Source organism: Meles meles, chromosome 7, assembly GCF_922984935.1.
Source record: "Meles meles chromosome 7, mMelMel3.1 paternal haplotype, whole genome shotgun sequence".
Taxonomy (NCBI): Eukaryota; Metazoa; Chordata; class Mammalia; order Carnivora; family Mustelidae; genus Meles; species Meles meles.
The window spans coordinates 39,235,509-39,262,088 of NC_060072.1; the positions used below are offsets into that span (position 1 = coordinate 39,235,509).

The 26,580-nt window shown below is 38.4% G+C and overlaps 1 protein-coding gene across 2 annotated transcripts in view; it reads left to right on the forward strand.

The window, feature by feature from the left end:
* Positions 1 to 26,580, forward strand: part of PAWR (pro-apoptotic WT1 regulator) — a 119,921-nt gene that overhangs the window by 59,702 nt on the left and 33,639 nt on the right. For both annotated transcript variants that reach the window (XM_046012991.1, XM_046012990.1), the window contains exon 3: positions 14,334 to 14,465. In XM_046012991.1, coding sequence (XP_045868947.1) covers positions 14,334 to 14,465 — 132 coding nt within the window. The remainder of the gene's footprint in view (positions 1 to 14,333; positions 14,466 to 26,580) is intronic.

The window sequence follows — 26,580 nt, forward strand, 5'->3', positions numbered from 1 at the left end:
TTAGTTCAGCAGACATTGAATATGTACTATATGTGCCATGTTTTGTAATAAGTGTGATATACTGTGGTGATGTTGCTATTGTGATGGCGGAATCTGTTGCCTTAAGCAAAGTCTTAGAGCTATAAAAACATAATGCATTGGCTTTCAAACTTTGTTTTGGACTGATAAAAGTGTGCTTTATTAATGACTCAAATACCATGAATAGTTTTGCTGTTAGTGATATTTTCTGAAATGTCAAGCAAATTTTTTCATAAGATTACTAACAAAATATCGTTTACAGGATATAGTTTTCTTCCTGGAAAGATCTCTATATATTTTAAAATGCTGTAAACCACCCCCAAAACATACTGTGTTTTAGAGGTAGAATATGTTTAAGCTCAGATAATTATAATAATGGGTTTTTCACCTGCATGACTGTTCAGTATTACATTCTGCGGTTGAATGGGATATGGGTCAGTTCTTTCTTAGAGGGACTAGTTTTTCAAATTGCAAGATATTCATTCCATGCCTCTCATCCATAAACCAGTAGCATGGCTTAGTCATCAATATGACCAAAAATGCCTTCAAAAAATTCCATGCCTTGTAGGGAGTGGTATTGACTGAATGAGAATCACTGGGCTTTGTGACCACAGGAGAGACTTGTTCTAGATTGGTAGTCAGAAAAGACACTAGAGACTTTTTTTTTTTTTTTTTTGACACTAGAGAAATTAAAACACCAAAGCTTTTGGTTGAGACAGCCATAGGGGAAAGGGATTTTTCAGGGAGCCAGCTAGACTTCATTCTGCAGTTGAGGAGAGCAAAATATTAATCTACAGAAATTCAGAGGATACAATGGGATGATTTGGAAGGGAGAGGAGGGGGATATAGGATTAAAGCAGGTTATAGAATGTACAGAATAAGATGGAAATATGAGGGTCTGTACAGTGATGGATGAGACCTGGGGAAGCTTGGCCTGCTCTCAGTGTCCAAAGTAGATGTGGAAATGAGATCTGATAGAATCCCTCCAGAAAGTCTCTTTAAAATTAAAAAATAAAAAATAAAAATATACATATATAGAACTGCAGGGTAGGTAAATGCTTATCCAGCTGTCATCTAGCTATAGCCATTGTCAACTCATAGCCACTCTTTTCCCTGCAACTCCTACTAATTCTGTCTTATACTGAGGCAGTACATTCACAGACAGTCCAAAACAAAAGTTGTACAAAAAAATGTTCTTTGATATTTTCTGTTCTGTTTTCTTTTTCTTCATAAAAATTCTGGGTTGTGATATGCTGAGTGAATTTCATATGTTTTTTTCACTTTGCATCAAATTGCAAACATTTCCCATTTCTTGGAAAACACTTTGTGAATAATACTCCATCATTTTATTCTCTAGAAGCAGAAGAGTTGTGTTACTTAGAATAAAATATATGTATATTTTAAAGATTTTATTTATTTATTTGATAGAGAGAGAGGGAACACAAGTAGAGGAAGTGGGAGAGGGAGAAGCAGGCTTCCCACCAAGCAGGGAGCCTGATGCAGGGCTCCATCACAGGAGTCTGGGTTCATGACCTGAGCCTAAGGCAGCTGCCTAATAACTGAACCCCCCAAACACCCTTAGAATAAATATTTATCTAGTTTTAGTTGTTCAGTAAATGGTCAGTTAAATTTTACTGCTTTTTTAAAAACCTTATGGGACTTTTAATTATGTACAAAATTAAGGAAAATGTTGTAATGAAGTTCTCCATGTATGCCTCCTTCAGCTTCAGCAGTTATCAACTTCTGGCAAGTTTTATCTATATGCACCACACACTACCCATTTTATTTCTTGTGTTATTTTGAAGCAGATCTCAGATGACATATTAGCTCAGTGTATATCATCAGTATCTTAGGTATTTCAGTATAGGTCTGACGTTATTCTGATGGGCCTTCCTCTGTATGTAAGGAATCTCTTCCCCCTAGCTGTTCTTAAGGGCTCCTGTCTAAAATTATGATTTCATCAGTTTCACAATCAGGTATCTGGAGGTCTTTCTAGATTCTATGATCTTGGTGGGGAGACCTTTCTGCCCTAGGACAGGAATGCTGGTTCCATTCCCCAGATTGGGAAGATTTTCATGGAGAATTTGTTCAGCTATATCTTCTAGTCTTCTTTCTTTCTCCTCCCCCTCAGTGATTCCAGTAATTCTGACACTGGAACGTTTCATGGAATCATTTATTTCCCTAATTCTGTTTTCATGGCTTCTAAGCTGTTTGTTCCAGGCCTCCTCCTGATCCTTTTTCTCTTAGTTTGTCCTCTAGATCACTAATTCTATCTTCTGCCTCAGTTACCCTAGCTATTAGAGAATTTAGATTAGATTGGAACTCATTGATAGCATTTTTAACTTCTTCCCTGGTGGCTTTCACTTCTGCCCTAATTGATTCCAGGTTGTCATTAATGGTGTTCTCTAACCTAGCCATTGCCTGGATAATTGTTACCCTGAATTCCCTTTCCAACATACGGTTTATATCCATATCCAATAGCTCTGATGGAGAGGGCACAATCTCTGAATTTTTCCTCTATTGGGCATTCCTCCTCCTAGTCATTTTGGTGAGAGATGGCTGAGGGGATGTGTAGCTGAATGTATCAAACATGATCCGGGCAGGGTGAACCCTAGCACACTTCTGAGCTATCGGGACTCCCCACCAAAAAGAAAGAAAAAAGAAAAAAAAGAGAGAGGAAGAGAGAGACAGAAAAAAAAAAAAAAAAAAAAAGAGAGCGAGAGAGAAAGAAGACCCAGCCGGAATGGGCCCCAAAGGTAAGATTTATAAGGTATACAAACAAAAACAGACAAACAAAAAGACCGACAAAAGTAAATGACAAGAAAAAAAGAACCCTGTGAAAATGAACCCCAAGTATAAGATTTATATATTACCAGAAAAACAAATATACAGAAACACTGACAGAAGAAAAGATGGAAGGGTGATTATAAATCCTTAGTGTGGGCAAGGAAGGTTATTTTGATTCTTCCTGGGTGTATCTTGATATCTTTGTTAAAGGACTTAACTTTCCAGAGATAAAGGGGGATTTAAAACTGGTTTATTTAGAGGGATAGTATATAGGGATAGTATTGATTGGGGAAAGAGGATTATCTTGAAGCTTATTTCTATATGAATATTAAAAAAAATAGAAAAGCAAAAAGAAAAACAGGTATATGTATCCAAAAAAGTTCAAGTTAAAAGGTTACTATTATGAAATTTGTTGTATTGAACCTCTCGTTGTGATGAGGTTAAAAAAGGTTAAATAGGTTTAAAAAAAGTAAATAGGTTTAAAAAAGTTCTCTGGAACTTTCTCCAGAATAGACCACATACTGAGTCACAAATCAGGACTCAACTTATACCAAAAGATGGAGATTATTCCCTGAATATTCTCAGACCACAGTGCTTTGAAACTGGAACTCAACCATAAGAAAAAGTTTGGAAGGAATTCAGACACCTGGAAGCTAAAGACCACCTTGCTTAAGATTGTTTGGTTCAACCAGGAAATCAAAGAAGAACTTAAACAATTCATGGTAAACAATGAGAATGAAGACACTTTAGTCCCAAACCTATGGGATACAGCAAAGGCGGTCCTAAGGGGGAAATACATAGCCATCCAAACCTCCTTCAAAAAAATTTGAAAAAATCCAGAATACACCAATTCTCTTTACACCTTAAAGAACTGGACAATCAACAGCAAATTAAGCCAGCCTCCACACAAGAAGGGAAATAATCAAGATTAGAGCAGATATCAATGAGATAGAAACTAGAGATACAGTAGAACACATCAATGAAACTAGAAGGGTTTTTTTTTTTTTAAGATTTTATTTATTTATTTGACAGAGAGAGAGATCACAAGTAGGCAGAGAGGTAGGCAGAGAGAGAGGAGGAAGCAGGCTCCCTGCAGAGCAGAGATCCCGATGCGGGGCTCGATCCCAGTACCCTGAGATCATGACCTGAGCCGAAGGCAGCGGCTTAATCCACTGAGCCACCCAGGCACCCCTAGAAGCTGGTTTTTTGAAAGAATAAGATCGATAAGCCATTGGCCAAACTAATCCAAAAGAAAAGAGAGAGGACCCAAATTAATAAAATTGTGAATGAAAAGGGAGAGATCACGACTAACACCAAGGAAATAGAAGTAATCATCAGAAATTATTATCAACAGTTATATGCCAATAAGTTAAGCAACCTCGACGAAATGGATGCATTCCTGGAAACCTATAAACTTCCAAAACTGAATCAGGAAGAAATTGACAACCTGAATAGACCAGTATCTAGTAAGATCGAAGCAGTGATCAAAAACCTCCCAAAAAACAAGAGCCCAGGACCTGACGAATTCCCTGGGGAATTCTACCAAACATTCAAAGAAGAAATAATACCTATTCTCTTGAAGCTGTTTCAAAAAATTGAAGCAGAAGGAAAACTTCCAGATTCTTTATGAAGCCAGCATTACCCTGATCCCCAAACCAGGCAAAGACCCCACCAGAAAGGAGAATTTCAGACCAATATCCATGACGAATATGGATGCTAAGATTCTCAACAAGATCCTAGCTAATAGTATCCAACAATACATTAAAAAGATTATCCACCATGACCAGGTAGGATTTATCCAGGGGATGCAGGGGTGGTTCAACATTCACAAATCAATCAATGTGATAGAACAAATCAGTAAGAGAAGAGAGAAGAACCTCATGGTCCTCTCAATTGATAGAGAAAAAGCATTTGACAAGGTACAGCATTCGTTCCTGATTAAAACGCTTCAAAGTATAGGGATAGAGGGAACATTCCTCAACTTCATGAAATCTATGAAAAACCCACAGCAAATATCATCCTCAGTGGGGAAAAGCTGACAGCTTTCCCTTTGAGATCAGGAACATGACAAGGATGCCCACTCTTGCCAGTCTTGTTCAACATAGTACTAGTCCTAGCAACAGCAATCAGACAACAAAAAGAAATAAAAGGTATTCCAGTTGGCAGTGAAGAAGTCAAACTCTCTCTCTTCACAGATGACATGATACTTTATATGGGAAACCCAAAAGACTCCACCCCCAAACTACTAGAACTTATACAGCAAATCAGTAATGTGGCAGGATACAAAATCAATATACAGAAATCAGTTCCTTTCTTATACACTAACAATGAAAATGCAGAAAAGGAAGTTAGAGGATCGGTTCCATTTACTGTAGCACCAAGAAACATAAGATACCTGGGAATAAACCTAACCAAAGAGGTAAAGAATCTACTCGAGGAACTACAGAACACTTAATGAAAGAAATTGAAGACACAATAAGATGGAAGGCCATTCCATGCTCATGGATTGGAAGACTAAACATTGTTAAAATGTGTATACTGCCTATAGCAGTCTATACTTTCAATGCCCTTTTCAAAGAGCATTTTTCAAAGAGCTGGAACAAACAATCCTAAAATTGTATGAACCAGAAGAAACCCCAGATTGCTAAGGAAATGTTGAAAAAGAAAAACAAAACTGAGGACATCACGTTGCCTGATTTCAAGCTTTACTACAAAGCTATGATCACCAAGTCAGCATGGTACTGGCACAAAAACAGACACACAGACCAGTGGAACAGAGTAGAGAGCCTAGATATGGACCCGCAACTCTGTGGTTAAATAATCTTCGACAAACTAGGAAAAAATATATAGTGGAAAAAAGACAGTCTCTTCAATAAATGGTGCTGGGAAAATTGGACAGCTATATGTATAGAAGAATGAAACTTGACTATTCTCTTACACCATACACAAAGATAAACTGGAAATGGATAAAAGACCTCAGCGTGAGGCAGGAGTCTATCAAAATCCTCGAGGAGAACATAGGCAGTAACCTCTTTGACATGGGCCACAGCAACTTCTTTCAAGACAACGTCTCCAAAGGCAAAGGTAAAAAAAGCAAAAATGAACTTTTGGGACTTCCTCAAGATCAAAAGCTTCTGCACAGCAAAGGAAGCAGTCAACAACAACAAAAAAGAGGCAACCCACGGAACAGGAGAAGATATTTGCAAAAGACACATATAATCGTGTCAAAAAATGGGCAGGACACATGAACAGACCCTTCTCCAATGAAGACATACAAATGGCTAACAGACACATGAAAAAATGTTTGTCATCATTAGCCATCAGGGAGATTCAAATCAAAACCACATTGAGATACCACCTTACAACACACAACAGTCAGAATGGCCAAAATTATCAAGACAGGAAACAACATGTGTTGGAGAGGGTATGGAGAAAAGAAAGCCTTCTTACACTGTTGGTGGGAATGCAAGTTGGTGCAGCCACTTTGGAAAACAGTGTGGAGATTCCTTAAGAAATGAAAAATAGAGCTTCCCTATGACCCTGCAATTGCACTATTGGGTATTTACCCCAAAGATACAGATGTAGTGAAAAGAAGGGCTGTCTGTACCCCAGTGTTCATAGCAGCAGTGGCCACAGTCACCAAACTGTGGCAAAAAACCAAGATGCCCTTTAACAGACGAATGACTAAAGAAGATACAGTCCATGTATACTATGGAGTATTATGCCTCCATCAGAAAGGATGAATACCCAACTTTTGTATCAACATGGACGGGACAGGAAGAGATTATGCTGAGTGAAATAAGTCAAGCAGAGTCAATTATATGGTTTCGCTTGTGGAGCATAAGGAATAACACGGAAGACATTGGGAGATGGAGAGATGTGAGTTAGGGGAAATTGGGGGGGGAGACCAACCATGAGAGGCTGTGGACTCTGAGAAACAAACTGAGGGTTTTGGAGGGGAGGAGGATGCAGGGTTGGGTGAGCTTGGTGTTGGGTATTATGGAGGGCACATGTTGCATGGAGCACTGGGTGTGGTGCATAAACAATGAATTCTGGAAAACTGAAAAGAAATAAAGACAAGGTACATTATATGCCCCCCCCAAAAAAAGAAATGAAAAATCATACTTTTTTTTTATTCAGGAGTTTTATTTGCCAAAATACTGGTGCTCCAAAATGCAGTTTTGGGAATAATAAAGAGCTTGGTGACAATCAGTGATACTTATTCTCATTTTGTTTAAAAAATGTCATTTCATAAAACTTTTTGGTTTCCGTTTAAAATAATTGTTAACCCCGTTCTCATGCAGTTCTCTCTATTCTATGTAAAAGGATACAGTAACTTTGACATGATTATATTTATCTAGAAATAAGAACTGGGAAGAGAGTGCATTGAGTTCCACGTTGCTGGTGTAGTTATAATATAGAACCAGCATTTATTTTTATCTCATCTTTCTCTCTCTCAGATAAAAAGCTTTTGATTAGGGGCGCCTGGGTGGCTCAGTGGATTAAGCCGCTGCCTTTGGCTCAGGTCATGATCTCAGGGTCCTGGGATCGAGCCCCGCATCGGGCTCTCTGCTCAGCGGGGAGCCTGCTTCCCCCTCTCTCTCTGCCTGCCTCTCTGCCTGCTTGTGATCTCTCTCTGTCAAATAAATAAATAAAAAATCTTTAAAAAAAAAAAAAAGCTTTTGATTAGTAGAAAGAAACTTTTGCTGTGGGTCTTTCATAGATAGATTTTATGAAGTTCAGGAATGTTCCCTCTATCCCTATACTTTGAAGCGTTTTCATCAGGAACGGATGCTGGATTTTGTCAAATGCTTTTTCTGCATCAATTGAGAGGACCATGTGGTTCTTCTCTCTTCTCTTATTGATGTGTTCTATCACACTGATTGATTTGCGAATGTTGAACCAACCTTGCAACCCAGGGATGAATCCCACCTGGTCATGGTGGATAATCTTTTTAATGTGCTGCTGGATCCTGTTTGCTAGGATCTTGTTGAGAATCTTTGCATCCATATTCATCAGTGATATTGGTCTGAAATTCTCCTTTTTGGTAGGGTCTTTGCCTGGTTTGGGGATCAGGGTAATGCTGGCTTCATAAAAAGAGTCTGGAAGTTTTCCTTCTGCTTCAATTTTTTGGAACAGCTTCAGGAGAATTGGTGTTATTTCTCCTTTGAAAGTTTGGTAGAATTCCCCAGGGAATCCGTCAGGTCCTGGGCTCTTGGTTTTTGGGAGGTTTTTGATCACTGCTTCAATCTCATTACTAGATATCGGTCTATTCAGGTTGTCAATTTCTTCCTGGTTCAATTTTGGGAGTTTGTAGCTTTCCAGGAATGCATCCATTTCATCTAGGTTGCTTAGCTTATTGGCATATAACTGTTGGTAATAATTTCTGATGATTGTTTCTATTTCCTTGGTGTTAGTTGTGATCTCTCCCTTTTCAAGGCCAAGGAAACAAAAGCAAAAATGAACTTTTGGGACTTCATCAAGATCAAAAGCTTCTGCACAGCAAAGGAAACAGTCAACAAAACAAAGAGGCAACCCACGGAATGGGAGAAGATATTTGTAAATGACAGTACAGACAAAAGGTTGATATCCAGGATCTACAAAGAACTTCTCAAACTCAACACACACAAAACAGATAATCATATCAAAAAATGGGCAGAAGATATGAATAGACACTTCTCCAACGAAGACATACAAATGGCTATCAGACACATGAAAAAATGTTCATCATCACTAGCCATCAGGGAGATTCAAATTAAAACAACATTGAGATACCACCTAACACCAGTTAGAATGGCCAAAATTAGCAAGACAGGAAACAACGTGTGCTGGAGAGGATGTGGAGAAAGGGGAACCCTCTTACACTGTTGGTGGGAATGCAAGTTAGTGCAGCCACTTTGGAGAACAGTGTGGAGATTCCTGAAGAAATTAAAAATAGAGCTTCCCTATGACCCTGCAATTGCACTGCTGGGTATTTACCCCAAAGATACAGATGTAGTGAAAAGAAGGGCCATTTGTACCCCAATGTTTATTGCAGCAATGGCTACGGTCGCCAAACTGTGGAAAGAACCAAGATGCCCTTCAACGGATGAATGGATAAGGAAGATGTGGTCCATATACACAATGGAGTATTATGCCTCCATCAGAAAGGACGAATACCCAACTTTTATAGCAACACGGACGGGACTGGAAGAAATTATGCTGAGCGAAATAAGTCAAGCAGAGAGAGTCAAGTATCATATGGTCTCACTTATTTGTGGAGCATAACAAATAACATGGAGGACATGGGGAGATGGAGAGGAGAGGGAGTTGAGGGAAACTGGAAGGGGAGATGAACCATGAGAGACTATGGACTGTGAAAAACAACCAGAGGGTTATGAAGGGGCGGCAGGAGGGGGTGGGGTGGGGTGGGAGGTTGAGGAACCAGGTGGTGGGTAATAGGGAGGGTACGTACTGCATGGAGCACTGGGTGTGATGCCAAAACAATGAACACTGTTATGCTGTAAATAAGCAAATAAAAATAAATAAATTAATTAAAAAAAAAAAAGAAAGAAACTTAATTTTAAAAAAAGATTTTATTTATTTATTTAACGGAATCACAGGTAGGCAGAGAGGCAGGCAGAGGGGGAGGGGAAGCAGGCTACCTGCTGAGCAGAGAGCCCGATAATGGGGCTTGATCCCAGGATCCTGAGATCATGACGGGAGCCGAAGGCAGAGGCTTAACCCACTGAGCCACCCCAGGTGCTCAGAAATAAACTTTAAAACATGTTTGAATTCTTTTTGGTTCCCTCTTGCTAGTACTTATTTAAAAATTACTCTGGGGGCACCTGAGTGGCTCAGTGGGTTAAGCCTCTGCCTTCAGCTCCCGTCATGATCTCAGGATCCTGGGATCAAGCCCCATTATCGGGCTCTCTGCTCAGCAGGTAGCCTGCTTCTGCCTTCAGCTCAGGTCTTGATCTCAGGGTCCTGGGATCGAGTCCCTGGTTGGGCTCTCTGCTCGGCAGGGAGCCTGCTTCCCTTCCCCTCTCTATGCCTGCCTTTCTGCCTACTTGTGATTTCTGTCAAATAAAGAATAAAATCTTTAAAAAAATAATTACTCTTGGGACGACTGGCTGTCTAAGTAGAGCATGTGACTCTTGATCTCAGGGTTGTAAGTTTGAGCCCTATGATGCGTATAGAGATTACTTAAACATTAATTTAATTTTTAAGATTACTTAAAAACAAAAATTACTTAAAAATGAAAAAGTGTTTCAAAAAACCCCCAAAATAACTCTGTCTCCATTAAGAATACCATCAGCTGTGCATGTAGAGAAGAATTCTTAATCTTTGCAAGAAATAAAAGTGGAGGGATGCCTGGGTGGCTCAGTGGGTTAAAGCCTCTGCCTTTGGCTCAGGTCATGATCTCAGGGTCCTGGGATGGAGCCCTGCATTGGGCTCTCTGCTCAGCAGGGAGCCTGCTTCCTCCTCTCTCTCTCTGCCTGCCTCTCTGCCTACTTGTGATCTGTCTGTCAAATAAATAAATAAAATCTTAAAAAAAAAAAAAAGAAAAGAAATAGAAGTGGAAAATGTCTTAACCCACTTTGGTCCACTAACTCAATTCTTTTTTGCTTTCATTCTTTCTTCTCACCATTTCCACCAAAGTTTCCTCTAGATATATTTATCCCAGTTAAATAGGATAGCTTAGAGAATTTGTAGGATGCTTGTTGCTAAAAGAATTCTACGGGTTGCTAGAAGAACCTTGGAGGGAAGTTGTGATTCATCAAGTAATCCAAGCTGCCTGGAATGTAAGATGCACACATTCTTCTCAGAGATAGTGTGTGTGATGGATAGGTTCCCAGGTCAGTGGGTAACAGTGTTGCCACAGAAAAGAATATTCTATTTTTATCTTGGGGTGCTGCTATAGTCCATCTCCCTGATTTGTCTCATCTTGGTAACTCATTCATCCATTTATCAAGCATTTATTGAAATTTTTTTTTCTCTTTAAAGTGTTGGTAAGGGAGTATACATTTATTGAGGTAATGGAAGGAAGGGAGGTTAGTGTTGAGGAACTGGATCTCAGAAAATGAATACAAAGATAAATAAAATAATATTCCAGTGCTCAGGGAGTTCATGGCTATCTGCTTCAACTTTTACTTTCTATCTACACTATGTAGGATTTAAGAGTTCTAGCATTATGCTACTGACATTTGATCCTAAGGTCAGGGATTTTTGCAGTCTAGGTATTGGAGAATGAGATGATTCTTTTCACGGAGTAGAAGCCTAGAGATGAGACTACTCTTTATTTTTTCCAGATCTTATACACTTGCTTCTCAGTCCGCACTTTGCATTAAATGATTGATCTTTTATCTCAGTAATGTATATTGAGAAATTCCTTTACTTTATTCTCTTTTCTATTTTAGGATCTTGATTACAAAGTTTTTATTATTGTGGTTTTATATATTTTAATGTTAGCATGATTGTTTTGTCATAACTTTTTTTAAAAAGTTAAGTTTTCTGGATGTCTTATGTATTTATCCAGATGGTCACCCTTACTTCCCAAATAATTTCCTTAAGATTTTGATTGGAATCTTTATTTAACTTATAAATTGGCTTACAGATAATTGACATCTTCACAACATTAGGTTTTTCTCCATGTAAGAATAGATTTTAATTTGTGTTTTTCAGTAAAATTGTGTAGTTTTTTTCATAAAGTTTTTTGGTTTATTTTTATAGTTACTATTAAAATTATACAGTCTGACTGGCTGTTGATGTTACTTTGGGAAGCAATTTTTGCATACGTCTATAAAAACCATTGTTATGAACTTTAATAATTCTAAGATATTTTTATGTTATTTCAACAAAATTGTATCATCTGAAGTGATGGAATTTTGCCTTCTTCCTATTGCTGAAATCTTTTCTTTTTCTTACCTGGTTTTATCAGATAGCACCTCCAGAATGATGTTAATTACTCTGTTCATAGTAGAATGCATATCAGTGTCTTAAGTCTGGTTTTGCTTTTATAAAGTGCTTTTTTTTTTAATATTTTATTTATTTGACAGAGAGAAATCACAACTAGGCAGAGAGAGAGGAGGAAGCAGGCTCCAGAGCAGAGAGCCCGATGTGGGGCTCGATCCCAGGGCCCCGGGATCATGACCCGAGCCGAAGGCAGAGGCTTTAACCCACTGAGCCACCCAGGCGCCCCTGGTTTTGCTTTTAAATTTTGTTGCTATTTTGCCATTAAACATGATACCATCTATTGGTCTGAGAAAGGTTTTTAAAGAGTCCTAAGAGAGATTCTTTTTCTAATCGGGACTAGTTTCTTAAACTTTAGTACCCTTTACTAGATTTCTTTTAATTGATTCTGTTTTCTACCTAGGATATGGTATTTTTCATAGGATCAAATTGTCTGCTTTGTTGTCTACTCTCCACCTTTGGTCCCTGTTAATTTTCACCCTGAACTGCTTTATATAGGTTCTATTTCCAAAATCATTTTTTTTTTTAAGATTTTATTTATTCATTTGAGAAAGAGAGAGGGACAGAGAGACCACAGTCAGGGCGTGGGGGGAAGCAGAGGGAGAGGGAGAAGCAGACTCCTTGCTGAGCCAGGAGCCAGACATGGGGCTGGATCCCAGGATTTGGAGATCATGACCTGAGCCAAAAGCAGATGCTTAACCATCTGAGCCTCCCAGGTGCCCCCCATTCCTGCATCAGTTTTGATTATGTTTTACTTATATTCCAGGGAATTGTAGCACCATAACGTCTTTCTGTGTTATGTAGTGAAAAGTCCACACTTCTCAGGTTATTTATGTTTTTTTGTGATCAGAGCATTGCCCTTCCAATCTTCACCTCTGTCAAGAGGTGAAGGGTTTGAGATCTTACCCTACTTGCATACTAACCATGTTAACCTGCTGTAATTTCATGGATCATGGCAGAATACACTAGTCTTCTGGTTCAGAGTCAAGTAGCCTCAGTATCATAATTGTTTTTGTACCAATACCCAAGTCCCATTTAGGGCCAGATGACACCTGCACACACAGTCAATTGCATTATAGGGAGGGCAGGAGAATTTTTCTAGAATTTCACCCCTTTCATTCTTTCCCCTCACTTTCCATATCATTGTAATTTCTAAGACTCTATCTCAGGCGCTTTCTTCCATATCCCCCATCGTGGGCCTTGTATCTTTGAATGTGCTGCTTATGTACCGTGTCCCTCCTATTCCAGACATTCCAGTGTCCCTTCTTGATTTGCACAGTGATCTAACTTTTTTTCTCTTTTTGTAATTTGTAGGTCCTGTTTCTTTCGTTAGTGCCTTCTTGTTTACAGGCTGCCTGCTGAAACATTATTTTTCATGTCTCACAGAACCCTTTAGGGCGATACTGGTTAAGAATGTGTTCAGTTGGGGCGCCTGGGTGGCTCCATGGGTTAAAGCCTCGGCCTTCGGCTCAGGTCATGATCTCAGGGTCCTGGGATCGAGCCCCACATCGGGCTCTCTGCTCAGCAGGGAGCCTGCTTCCTCCACTCTCTCTCTGCCTGCCTCTCTGCCTACTTGTGACCTCTCTCTGTCAAATAAATAAATAAAATCTTTAAAAAAAAAAAAAAAGAATGTGTTCAGTTGCAGGGGTGCCTAGGTGTCTGAGTCAGTTAAGCATCTGCTTTTGGCTCAAGTCATGATCCCATGTCCTTGGGATCGATTCCCACTTAGGGCTGCCTGCTTTTCCCTCTCCCTCAGCTGTTCCCCCTGCTTTTGTGATCTCTTGTTCTCTCTCTCTCAAATAAATAAATAAAATCTTTAAAAAAAAAAAAAGGAGTGTGTTTATTTGCAAGGAACAGATAGCCCATTCCACAGTGGGTGTAATGAATAGAAATTTGTTTCTGTTTATGACTTTTTTTCATGTAGGGTATGGAAATTGATAATGCGGATGTTGATTCAGCTTTTTAGCAACAACCTTTCCATATGCTCTTCCCACCATCAGAAATTTTCTTTTTTCTATATCTGCAGTTCTAAATTTTACCCATCTTTTAATTCTACAGAGTTTTTATAGAAGACTATTCCCCAGGTGAAAATACTCTTTCTGTATATACTTTTAGGTAGTACTAAGCTGGAAAATGGCCTTTATCATCGAGTTATTTGCATCTATATCTATGTATATCTTATGTCAACTTCCCACTAGACTATAAATTCCATGTCTTGGGTATATCATTTGTTACCCTCCGAAAAGTGCCTTTTTTAAGGTAGACAGCTTTCATTTACTTGTTGAATGAATGTGAAAGAATGAGTAAACCTTGCCTTTTAAGCAAGCTTTGTCACTGCTATTTAGAGTCTACAGGAAAGATAAGTTGTCAGGGGTGTGAATGTGGAGTTTGGGACTTAAGCAGATAATTTACAGGAATTAAATGAACATATTACTGAAAGGAACACCATTATCATATAAATTAGTTTCTGAATGCACAGATACTTCTTTAATGCTATCCAAATCTATCTTCACATACTGTCAATACAATCTGTTAGTATTATGTGGAAATAAAATGGAAACTATTTTTTCTTCTAGTGCTTAGATGAATATGATGATGATGAAGCAGGGCAGAAAGAGCGGAAACGTGAAGATGCAATTACACAACAGAACACGATGCAGAATGAAGCTGTCAGCTTATTAGATCCAGGCAGTTCCTACCTGCTACAAGTGAGTATTTATTTATTTAAATTTAATTTTAAAGAATTACCTTAAAAATTCATTTTCTTATGATTGATTGTGAACTCTTAAGATCAAGAGTGACGTGCTCAACCAACTAAGCCAGCCAGGCACCCCTAAAAATCTATTTTTTTACTTTACAAATGAATATCTAAAAATATTAGGATGTCAGTTGCTATTTCAACAATCATTTTTAAGTAGCTTTCAATCATTTTTCCGTTCTCCTTTTGGTTACATCTGTTCCATTTAAGTATTTTCAATGGATTTAACCATTGACTTTCCTTCTATTCAAATACAAGTATGTATGGTTCTTGGTCCCTGATGAGTGATAGCTAGGAAAAATAATTTCCTTTTTGCTCTAAATAAATTTAGAATTAGTAAGCTTTTGAGTGGACAGTTCATTTCCTCTTTGCTCTTAATAAAGTTAGAATCAGTAAGCTTTTGAGTGGACAGTTATGCTCTACGCTGATACTTCATTAGAATTATATAGCAACTAAAGAGTGAACTGTATGTAGTATTGTGAATTACCAGAAATATTTACACTTCTTTATAGTTGTACAAGTAAAATTAAACTCAGTTTCAAATTAGCTGTTATTTTGGGTTTTTGTGGCAAAGAAAACTGGGAGTTGACGGTATTAGAATGCCTCAGTAGAAAGCAAACTATTCTGCAGAATTGTTTAATTTAAATTGGAATTTGGGAATGATTGTGATATAATCTAATCTTATGGTAATTTGATGATTGAGATCATAAACTACTCTGTCATCTTCTCAGAGTTCATTTTTGATGTTTAAAATATATATATATTTATTTAAGTAACCTCTCTACCCAGTGTGGGGCTCAAACATGTGACCCTGAGATCAAGAGTTGCATGCTCTTCTGACTGAGGCAGCCAGGTGCCTCCAGTTTTGACTTTTTAAATGCATTTTATTAGATATCACTTTAAAAGGAGTTTCTGAGCAGATCGAATATCTCCCCATTTTATTAATGAAAAAAATTAAATATAAACTCTGTTACTTTGTAAGGTTATAATAAAAAGGCATTTGAAAGAGGCAAATATTTTGAAGTAGTTTGGAAATGCAGGTGCAAAAAACTTCTTTGTCATCTGCTCTTTGAGGCAGATACACTGATGTGAAGAATGATGAAGTGATGCAAGTTTATCTGTTCTTTGTATCTAAGTTGCTGTTACTAGAAGTACCTACCCTATTATGACATGGTGTAAGCTAATAAGCCATGTTTCTCTCAGTATCTGTGTGACTATTCATAGTCTAAAATACCTTTGTATCCTTTGTTTAACAAAATTGAAGTTAAATCTGGGTGTATTCCAGGTGAAGATAGAGGCTTAATTTATTGAAATAAAGACAATACAGTATTTTTATTAAGGGGCACCTGGGTGGCTCAGTGGATTAAGCCTGCTGCCTTGGGCTCATGTCATGATCTCAGGGCTCTGGGATGGAGCCTGTCATGGGGCTCTCTCTCAGTAGGGAGCCTGCTTCCCTCCCCGCCCCTCTGCCTGCCTCTCTGCCTACTTGTGATCTCTGTCTGTCAAATAAATAAATAAAATCTTTTAAAAAATTTATTAAGAATTAAAATTTTAATTCTTGGTCATGCCACTTTGGTATACTCAAATAGCACCAGGCACCTCTGCAGGGAATCTGCTTCTCCCTCTGACCCCTGCCACCCCCAATATTCTCTCTCTCAAACAAACAAACAAACAAATAAATAAAATTTAAAAAAAATTGTTCCTACCAAACCCTTAAAAACAGCCATTTGAGAATAAACCAGCAGTGTATTACATCATCTTGGATGATGTACAGTGAACATCAGCCTACGGTTTCATTTACACGCACCAGCAAATCTATGTGGCTAACTTCTGCATTCCACTTTTACAGAATTTGTATTATAGCAAATAGCATTTTAAACATTGACATATAAACACCCTAATAAGGTAGAGCAAAGATAAAAGCGTTTCTCTTATAAGAAACAAGATATACCCTCACCCTCACTTTTAGTCTTCAAACATTATTGCACTTTAACTTTCATAATTTGACAGTGCATTCATGGAACATTCTGCAGACAACTAATTTTGACAAAGAACACTTTTAATTTTACAAACATTACTTATATTAGCAGTAATGGTGGAGCTACCCCATGCTGCACAGCGAGAACCACCATTAGTGTGGTGAAACTTGTAACCCTTTCCAAGGCCACATTCTTGCGGCCTGCAGATGTCAGCCTTTGTGTCTCCCTGTGCTTGTGGACTGGTGTGGTGATCCACTGGGTGCCAGGATTTCTTTTGCTAGCTTTATAGAATGGATCAATGAGGATAACCTCAATTTGTATATGGAATCTTTGCCAACCAAGTAAGAATTTCTAGGACTTTCAGATGCCCACAGTGGTGTCCAGCTCACTCCTCTGCAACAGACTGAAGGCTTCAGGCAAACTTTAGCTGGTTAATACCATAGTGGACAAGCTTGCCGTAGGTCGCACCTGTAGAGACTGAGCGTTTGTGGCTACCGCATTGTGCACGAATCCTTAATATGACGTAACTTTGCTTGGCATTGTACCCTAGTCTGTGTGCTTTATTGGGCCAGGTTGAGCAGGGGCCCCATGGAGTGCAGACAGCTCTGGTACTGCCAGCAGTGCACCCTGAGGATAAAGTGCATTGTAGTGGACTACATCTTCCTCCATAGCTCCTGAATCGACTCCTGAATTGGTAGGAACAATTTTGCCCATCTTGGTTTACCTTTGAGCTGATGGCTGCCAGAGAGAAAGGAAGGAGCCTTTCTTTCCTTTACTGAGTATTTTCTACAAACAGAGTCGCCTACATAACAACAACATGGCTCTTAAAAATAGAAAATTAAAAACAACACGTTCTTACCATCTAATACTTGGACCTTATTCAGGTTTCACCAGTTATCCCAGTGATATTCCGAAGTACAGCAGAAGGATCTCATCCAAAATCAGGTGTTGCATTTAGTTGTTGTTATCCCTTTAGTTTCCTTTAATCTGAAGCAGTCTCTCTTTAAATTTCTTATCATGGGGGCCTAGGTGGCTCAGTTGGTTAAATGTCTGCCTTTGGCTCAGATCATGATCCCAGGACTCTGGGATGGAGCCCCACATTGGGCTCCCTGCTTGGCGGGGAGCCTGCTTCTCCCTCTGCCTGCCACTCTCCCTGCTTGTGCTCTTTCTCTCTCTCTGTCAAATCAATCAATCTATCTGTCTGTCTATCTTAAAAAAAAAATCTTAATCTTCCCACTTTAAAAGATTATAGGGCGGGCACCTGGGTGGCTCAGATAGTTAAGCATCTGTCTTCGGCTCAGGTCACGATCCCAAGGTCCTGGGATCAATTGCCTCATCCGGGTCCCTGCTCAGTGGGGAGTCTGCTTCTTCCTCTCTCTCTGACACTCCCCCTGCTGTGCTTTCTCTCTCTCAAGTGAATGAATAAAATCCTTCAAAATAATAAAAGATTATAGGGTTACAGGGCAGTTACTTTATGATATACCTTCAGTTTGGGTTACCTGATACTTACTTCTAGATTCAGGTTGTATATCTGTGTCAGGAATATCACAGAATTGATGCTATATTCTTCTCATTATGTATCCTGTCAGTTCACACATAATTGTAATTTGTCCCCTCATGGCTGCTGATCACTCTGGTCATGTGATGGTAGTTTTTTTTTCAGGCTTCACTTTCCCTTTCTTAAGTATTTTGTGGAACTGATGATCAAATGAGACCTTTAACAGAAAAAAAAAAGTATTTTGTGGGCAAGTGCTTTGAACCAGGTAGATATCTTAATCTCCATCGAACTTTATTTATCATCTTCCTGCCTTTATACCTGTATATCTGTATTGACTCACTGTTACCTATTTTATCTGATGGGTTGTGTACCCTGTTACAATCTAATAGTTTACTGTTGCTCCTGTAACAAATTACTACAAATTTGTTGTCTTACAAACAGCACAAACTTACCATCTTACAGTTTTGTAATTTGGTAGTCCAACACGGTTCTAATTGGCCAAAATCAAGGACTAAAATCAAAGACTTCAAAGTCGAAAACAGGACTACATTCCTTTTTGGAGGCTTTAGGCTTTTCTTACCTTGTTTAGCTCTTTCTCAGTGACTACCCACATTCGTTGGATTATGACCCTCCTTCTTCCATCAAAGCCTGCAAGGGTAGGTTGAGTACTTCCTGCAGCTTGTCCTTCTGACCTTTCTTCTTAATCGTATCTCCCTCTGACCTTCTTCTGCCTCTGTCTTCCACTTTTAATGATTCTTGTGATTACATTGAGCCCATCAGACAATCTAGGATAATCTCCCTATTTAGGGTTGTTGATTAGCAACCTTTATTTCCCTTTGTCGAATAACCTAATATGTTTGAAGGTTACAGGAATTAGGACATAGACATTTTTGAGTGTCATTATTATGCCTACCACACCATTATTATTTATTTTGATGTTCAAATTATCCCAGATTTTGCCAGTGGAAACTCTTTCGAGCTTTTGTATCCTTTTCCACATTCTTGGAATACTTCTTGGCATAATATGATGTTAACAGTCTCATTTTTAACTTTTCTACACGGGCATTGGAAGCAGCCATTTCTTTGAGAAACAAAGGAGCTCTGATTCCTTTCACTAGAAAGTACTTTGAAGCCACGATCTGGGCTATAGGTTTGTTTATGACACTGAAATGTCACCATTTCTGGTCTGGCTCTGTGTATAGACCTACAGAATATATGTATATCTGTATATATACATATCTGTCTTCTGTCTGCCCACCTGCCTACATCTGTGTAGATACTGAAACTAATTTATACTGATAACTTCCAATTTAATCTAATACTATAGGGTTTTATTCTAGTAGTTATAACTCCCTTTTGTGACATTGAGAAACTTGTTTCCCGTTATCCTTAATGTTTTCTTATGTGTTCAATCCCCTTTTATGTAACTTATCTCCCATTGCCACCCCTTCCCAATATTTATACCCTCCTCACCATGAGTGGGTTCTGACATCCCATGGTGGCTTTCTTTGTGCATGAACACTTGCTGACCCTCTTCAGGCTTGGACATCCTATGCAAGGCTGTAGGATGCCCTCCATACCCTGACTGAATTGTGACTCCCCACACTGGATCACAACCCCCCGCCCTGGGATTCCCTCCTTATACTGCTTAGCTTCTGTCATCTTATGATAGGCTGCCCTTCCTAGGGTCTTTGTTCATGTTCAGATTCTGAGACTTCATGCTGATTTGCTTTTCCATGGAGACCCATCATCAACCTGATTGCGTTTTGACACCTTCAGACCAGAATACCAATCAATGTGGACACTCTCTTCATCATGTTTTGGCTCTGGCATATCATCCCTGTTGATCTCTCTGTAGAGAGGCTCTCTGCAAGGGCTGTGAACTTTCTATGCCATGCTGCTTTTGTACTCTTCTGGGGCTCTAAAACTCTCTTCTCTGTTCTCCTGAATGAATGACCCTCACACCCTGCTTGGGCCTCTTGATATTCCCTATATGGGACTTATTTCTGACATTGTCTCAGGACTGATAGTCTGCCTTCCCCTTCCTGCTCTGTAGACACCCTCATTTCTGCTCTGGGTCTGATTTCTCAGTCTAAGCAAAGTCCCGCTGCTGTATGGATATTCTCTTCAGTTTGCTTAGACTAATTCTCTGTGTCAGGCAGATCTTCTTCATAATAGGGCTCCAGTACTCTGATACCCTGGTTTGGGCCACTATGTTTCCTCTCTATCCAGCTCTGTCCCACCTAATGGTTTTAGGACTGAATCATTCAGAAAGGAAGGGGAATGATGAGTTTTTCCTTTTAAAATCTTTGTTAATTTGATAAAGTTTTTGTTTTGTTTTTTCATTTTCTTAGCTATTTTTATCAGTTACACATTGCAGATATTTTGTTCTGCATTCATCTTCAACAGTGTATCTTGCTACATTATGTCTACCAGTGTAAGTCCTGTAAGTTAGTCCTGAGGACCACTTAGCATGTAATGCCATAATTTTATTGAGGGCTATAGCTTTGTCAGTAATTAGTTTATTTGAATAACTTCAGTATTATTTTGCTATATTTAGCTGGTCTTGATTTTCTCTGATCTTATTTCACATATGCTTTTATATTTGTTTATACTTTAGTTCTGATCTGCCACTGCACCTGTAAAGACAATTCATGGGATTTCCTCATTGACCATTCTAAGCTTGACTAAAGCACCATGTTTTATTTAAACTTACACAAAACAGTTTGTGTCTTGCCAACATTTTCTAAGTGCTATATAGGTCTTTACCCCTCCCTTTAGTAATATAAACCATCCGATTGCAAGGGAGATTATTTCAGGCAAAGCATATTTAAATCAGTTGTATAACAGGCTTTGGGGTTATTGGAAGGTCTAATTACATAGTCTTTGAAACTTTTAAGACCAATGTCACTCTTAGCAGTTGTAGTTCTTATAAGTGGTTTCAGTGATACTGGTATTTCTTTTACCTCCCGCCCCCATTTAGAATGCAGTTGCCAACTTTAACAGGTATCATAATTACTGAGTTGTCATCCTTTGTTTGGAAGTCTTTATTGCCACAGAAATACAGAGATTTCTTGTTAAAAAATCTGAGGTGAAGTTTATATTTGTGTATTAATGTGTAAAGACACCAAGCATTTTCCTTCTTAAAAATCTAGGAGACTCTTGCTGCAGTATAGAGGTTGATTTTGCTTTTTCTGTCTAATATTTCTCATTCAAGAAATGCTCAGTTTTTTCTCTTTGGATAGAAGTTAGAAATCTCTTTAAACTCCATCTGTAATTGACCATATTGAATGCACATGAGAAGCAGACTACTACCACTCCTCCCAATTTCTTCTGGTACTAGTTCTCATACTAATATAGTCTGTCCAGTTTGGGGAACATTCCATTGTTAAGGAATGTAATTTGATTACTAGAATTACTGCAAAATAACATTTAGCTACAAAATATATAATCTAATAAAATACCCCATTTAAATCTACCAATAAAGAATAAGCTTAAGTGTCTTCTGTCTGCTTCAGAATCTTCACTATTGAAATAGTGTTTATATAGAAATAAGCTTAAATTCTAATTGTTTACACATCTTGGATATAAACATGGGATGATTTGATCAGAATTCTTTTTTTTTTTTAAACGATTTTATTTATTTATTTGATAGATCATAAGTAGGCAGAGAGACAGGCAGAAAGAGAAGGAAGCAGGCTTCCTGCTGAGCAGAGGGCCCAATGTGGGGCTCGATCCCAGGACCCTGAGATCATGACCTGAGCCAAAGCAGAGGCTTAACACACTGAGCCACCCAGGCGCCCCGATTTGATCAGAATTCTTATTTTACGATTTCTATACTAGCTGTATAGAAAATACTGTGTGAAACTTGATTGAGATATGTTTTAAGTGACTAATTGTTTAAAAAAAAAGCTGCAAGAAATATGGAAAACTGATCTTATATAACTTCCTATTAGTACATTCAACTAGAAACTTCTCTGATATTGACTTTAAATCATTTATAATTGGGTCAAAATATAAAATTAGTATAATGCCACTATAGTTTAGTGTTGCTGAAAACAGCCTTCATTTGATATTTCTATATTTAAAAAAATTCTCTAACTCTCTATTAATCAAAATTTACCATATTCAGGAAAATGCCTGTGTTAAGCTTCATAAATATTATTTATTGCATTGTTCATCTCATTTCAGTCAGTGTTATCAGTAACCCACAAATCAGTAAATCCAATAAAGGCTGTTCTCATTCAGCAATTCGGGTTACTCCTTTCAGGAAAAGGTAGTCTGGGCAATCAAGCTGATGTCATGTTTTAAAATATTTCAGTTATAACCAAACTGAGAGAGAGTATTGTTTTGGAATCTATGGCACTAACATTTTTTCTAATGCATATTTAGATGGACATCATTTAATATTATGTCTTTGTTTAGTTCATGTAGAATAAGATTAGGGAAATTTATAAATGACAGCCTTTATAAAATGTTAGTTGAGTACTATTTGTGAAAATTTAGAGGTAAAAGCTTCATATGAAGTCATCATCTGCATTCAATAAAATGTCCTTTGGATACACAGAAGCCTAGAATTTTGCTATCAGTGATTAGACATTTTTTAAATTAATTTTTTTAATTAACATATAATGTATTATTAGCCCCAGGGGTATAGGTCTGTGAATCTCCAGGTTTACACACTTCACAGCACTCACCATAGCACATACCCTCCCCAGTGTGCATAACCCCACCACTTTCTCCCTACCCCCTTCTCCCCAGCAACCCTCAATTTGTTTTGTGAGATTAAGAGTCTCTTATGGTTTGTCTCCCTCCCAATCCCATCTTGTTTCATTTATTCTTTTCCTACCCCCAAACCCCCCACATTGCATCTCCCCTTCCTCTTATCAGGGAGATCATATGATAGTTGTCTTTCTCCTATTGACTTATTTTGCTAAGCATAATACCCTCTAGTTCCATCCATGTCGTCGCAAATGGCAAGGTTTCATTTCTTTTGATGGCTGCATAGTATTCCATTGTATGTATATACACACCACATCTTCTTTATCCATTCATCTGTCAATGGACATCTAGGTTTTTCCCATAGTTTGGCTATTGTGGACATTGTTGCTGTAAACATTCCAGTGCACGTGCCCCTTCGGATCACTGCATTTGTATCTTTAGGGAAAATAGCCAGTAGTGCAATTGCTGGGTTGTAGGGTAGCTCTATTTTCAACTTTTTGAGGAACCTCCATTCTGTTTTCCAGAGTGGCTGCACCAGCTTGCATCCCCACCAACAGTGTGGGAGGGTTCCCCTTTTTCTGTATCCTCGCCAGCATCTGTCATTTCCTGACTTGTTAATATTTTAGCCATTCTGACTGGTGTGAGGTGGTATCTCATTGTGGTTTCGATTTGTATTTCCCTGATGGCTGAGTGATGTGGAGCACTTTTTCATGTGTCTGTTGATCATCTGGATGTCTTCTTTGCAGAAATGTCTGTTCATGTCCCCTGCCCATTTCTTGATTGGATTCTTTGTTCTTTGGGTGTTGAGTTTGATAAACTTTTTATAGATTTGGATACCAGCCCTTTATCTGATATGTCATTTGCAAATATCTTCTCCCATTCTGTCAGTTGTCTTTTGGTTTTGCTGACTGTTTCCTTTGCTGTGCAAAAGCTTTTGATCTTGATGAAGTCCCAATAGTTCATTTTTGCCCTTGCTTCCCTTGCCTTTGGTGATGTTCCTAGGAAGACATTGCTGCGGCTGAGGTCGAAGAGGTTGCTGTCTGTGTTCTCCTCAAGGATTTTGATGGGTTCCTTTCTCACATTGAGGTTCTTCATCGATTTTGAGTCTATTTTCGTGTGTGGTGTAAGGAAATGGTCCAGTTTCATTTTTCTGCAAGTGGCTGTCCAATTTTCCCAACACCATTTATTGAAGAGGCTGTCTTTTTTCCATTGGACATTCTTCCCTGCTTTGTCGAAGATGAGTTGACCTTAGAGTTGAGGGTCTATTTCTGGGCTCTCTCTTCTGTTCCATTGATCTATGTGTCTGTTTTTGTGCCAGTACCATACTGTCTTGATGATGACAGCTTTGTAATAGCTTGAAGTCTGGAATTGTGATGCCACCAACTCTGGCTTTCTTTTTCAATATTCCTCAGGCTATTCGAGGTCTTTTCTGGCTCCACATAAATTTTAGGATTATTTGTTCCATTTCTTTGAAAAAAAATGGATGGGACCTTGATAGGGATTGCATTAAATGTGTAGCTGGCTTTAGGTAGCATAGCCATTTTCACAATATTTGTTCTTCCAATCCATGAACATGGAACATTTTTCCATTTCTTTGCGTCTTCCTCAGTTTCTTTCCTGAGTACTTTATAGTTTTTTGAGTATAGATTCTTTGCCTCTTTGGTTAGGTTTTTCCTAGGTATCTTATGGTTTTGGGTGCAGTTTTAAATGGGATGGACTCCTTAATTTCTCTTTCTTCTGTCTTGTTGTTGGTGTAAAGAAATGCAACTTATTTCTGTGCATTGATTTTGTATCCTGACACTTTACTGAATTCCTGTACAAGTTCTAACAGATTTGGAGTGGAATCTTTTGGGTTTTCCACATAAAGTATCATATCATCTGCAAAGAGTGATAGTTTGATTTCTTCTTTGCCGATTTGGATGCCTTTAATTTCCTTTTGTTGTCTAATGGCTGAGGCCAGGACTTCTAGTACTATGTTGAATAGCGGTGGTGATAATGGACATCCCTGCCGTGTTCCTGACCTTAGCGGAAAAGCTCTCAGTTTTTCTCCATTGAGAATGATATTTGCAATGGGTTTCTCATAGATGGCTTTGATGATGTTGAGGTATGTGCCCTCTTTCCCTACACTTTAAAGAGTTTTGATCAGGAAAGGATGCTGTACTTTGTCAGATGCTTTTCAGCAAGTGATTAGACATTTTAATCTAGTTATTGTGGTTTTAAAAATAAGTGAAGGGGTGCCTGGGTGGCTCAGTGGGTTAAAGCCTCTGCCTTCAGCTCAGGTCATGATCCCAGGGTTCTGGGATCGAGCCCTGCGTCGGGCTCTCTACTCAGCAGGGAGCCTGCTTCCCTTCCTCTCTCTCTGCCTGCCTCTCTGCCTACCTGTGATCTCTGTCTGTCAAATAAATAAATAAAATCTTTAAAAAAAATAAAAATAACTGAAAAGCTAGGTTTTACAAAGTTTATTTTTTGTTGATTATAAGAAATATTTTTGTAAACACGATTTGTTTACATATTTGATGTATAAAGTACAAAGATTCACCTGCCTTATCTTTAGGTACTGCCACTTTAATACAAGCTGATAAATTCTTTCAAGTTTACTTGGTAGGCTTTGTTACTCCCTTCTGTAAGAACAGCTGATGCCAGGGTGGGGAGCGTTAAAATGTCTTTTAAACCAGCTGTCAAAGCATAACTTCCTCAAAGGTAATCTGTTTAGGGATCAAGCCCATATATACGGACACTTCTAGCATCCTATGTGTCACCTGGTTACTTTCTGCAACTGCTTAATTCCAAAGTGGTACTTTTCAGTAGTAGCAGGTTACTAGAGAGGTTATTTTCATACATGCCCATATATATTTATTCCATACTATTTGAGCTGCGGGTTGGGACAAAAAAGTTATCAAAGGTGGGAATCCCCATCTTCCAGAAAATAAGATATACCCGACATGAAAAAATGAGATAAACTTTTATTTAAGTAAGTAGGTTAGACTGTTGTAATGGGTATGTACTGACTTGGAACAATTGAAACAGATTTACTAAAATTCCACATAGAAAAATTGGTAAAGATTATTCTGTATCCCAGTTTAAAAAAAAAATCTTCGCTTCAAAATTTAAATTGTAAGCCTTGTAAAGGAGTTATGCAATTTTTTTACTCACTTAGGTCCTTTAATCCCCACAATTATCCAATAACATAGACATTATTACTCCTGTTTTAGAGATGAGGAAACTGAGACTCATAGAAGTTAAATAACTTACCATTGCCTGTCTGTTTGGAACTGGATCCAAATCTTACTCTAAACCATGTGGTTTGCTATACTGTTTCCTCTACATTGATCAGTCCTTTATTGCACCATGCAATCAGTATTTGCTGTTTTAGTCTGGAATCTGGTCATCTTATTTATAAAAGGGGTGAATTCTCTGATATTAACATGGGACATTCTTTAACTGTAGAGTCTTGAGTACTTTAAATGATAACTAGAAGAAGAGAATGATCAGTTTTTAAAAAGACTCATCATTTCATTTTGACGGGTTTTATTAAAATGAAACTGCAAAAAATATTTGGAGAGCCCAGGATATTAAAAGATTGAAAGGGGTTGGGGCACCTGGGTGGCTCAGTTGCTTAGGGGTCATGATACTAGGGTCTTGGGATTGAGCCCTGCATCGGGATCCCTGTTCATCAGGGAGCCTGCTTCCCTCTCGCCTACCCACTCATGCTGTCTCTTGATATCTCTCTCTCTCTCAAGTGAATAAATCAAATCTTAAAAAAAAAACAAAGATTGAATGGTGTGCCTGACTTGCTCACTTGGTTAAGTGTCTGACTCTTGGTTTCAGCTCAGGTCATGATCAGGGTGGAGGGATCAAGCCCAGTA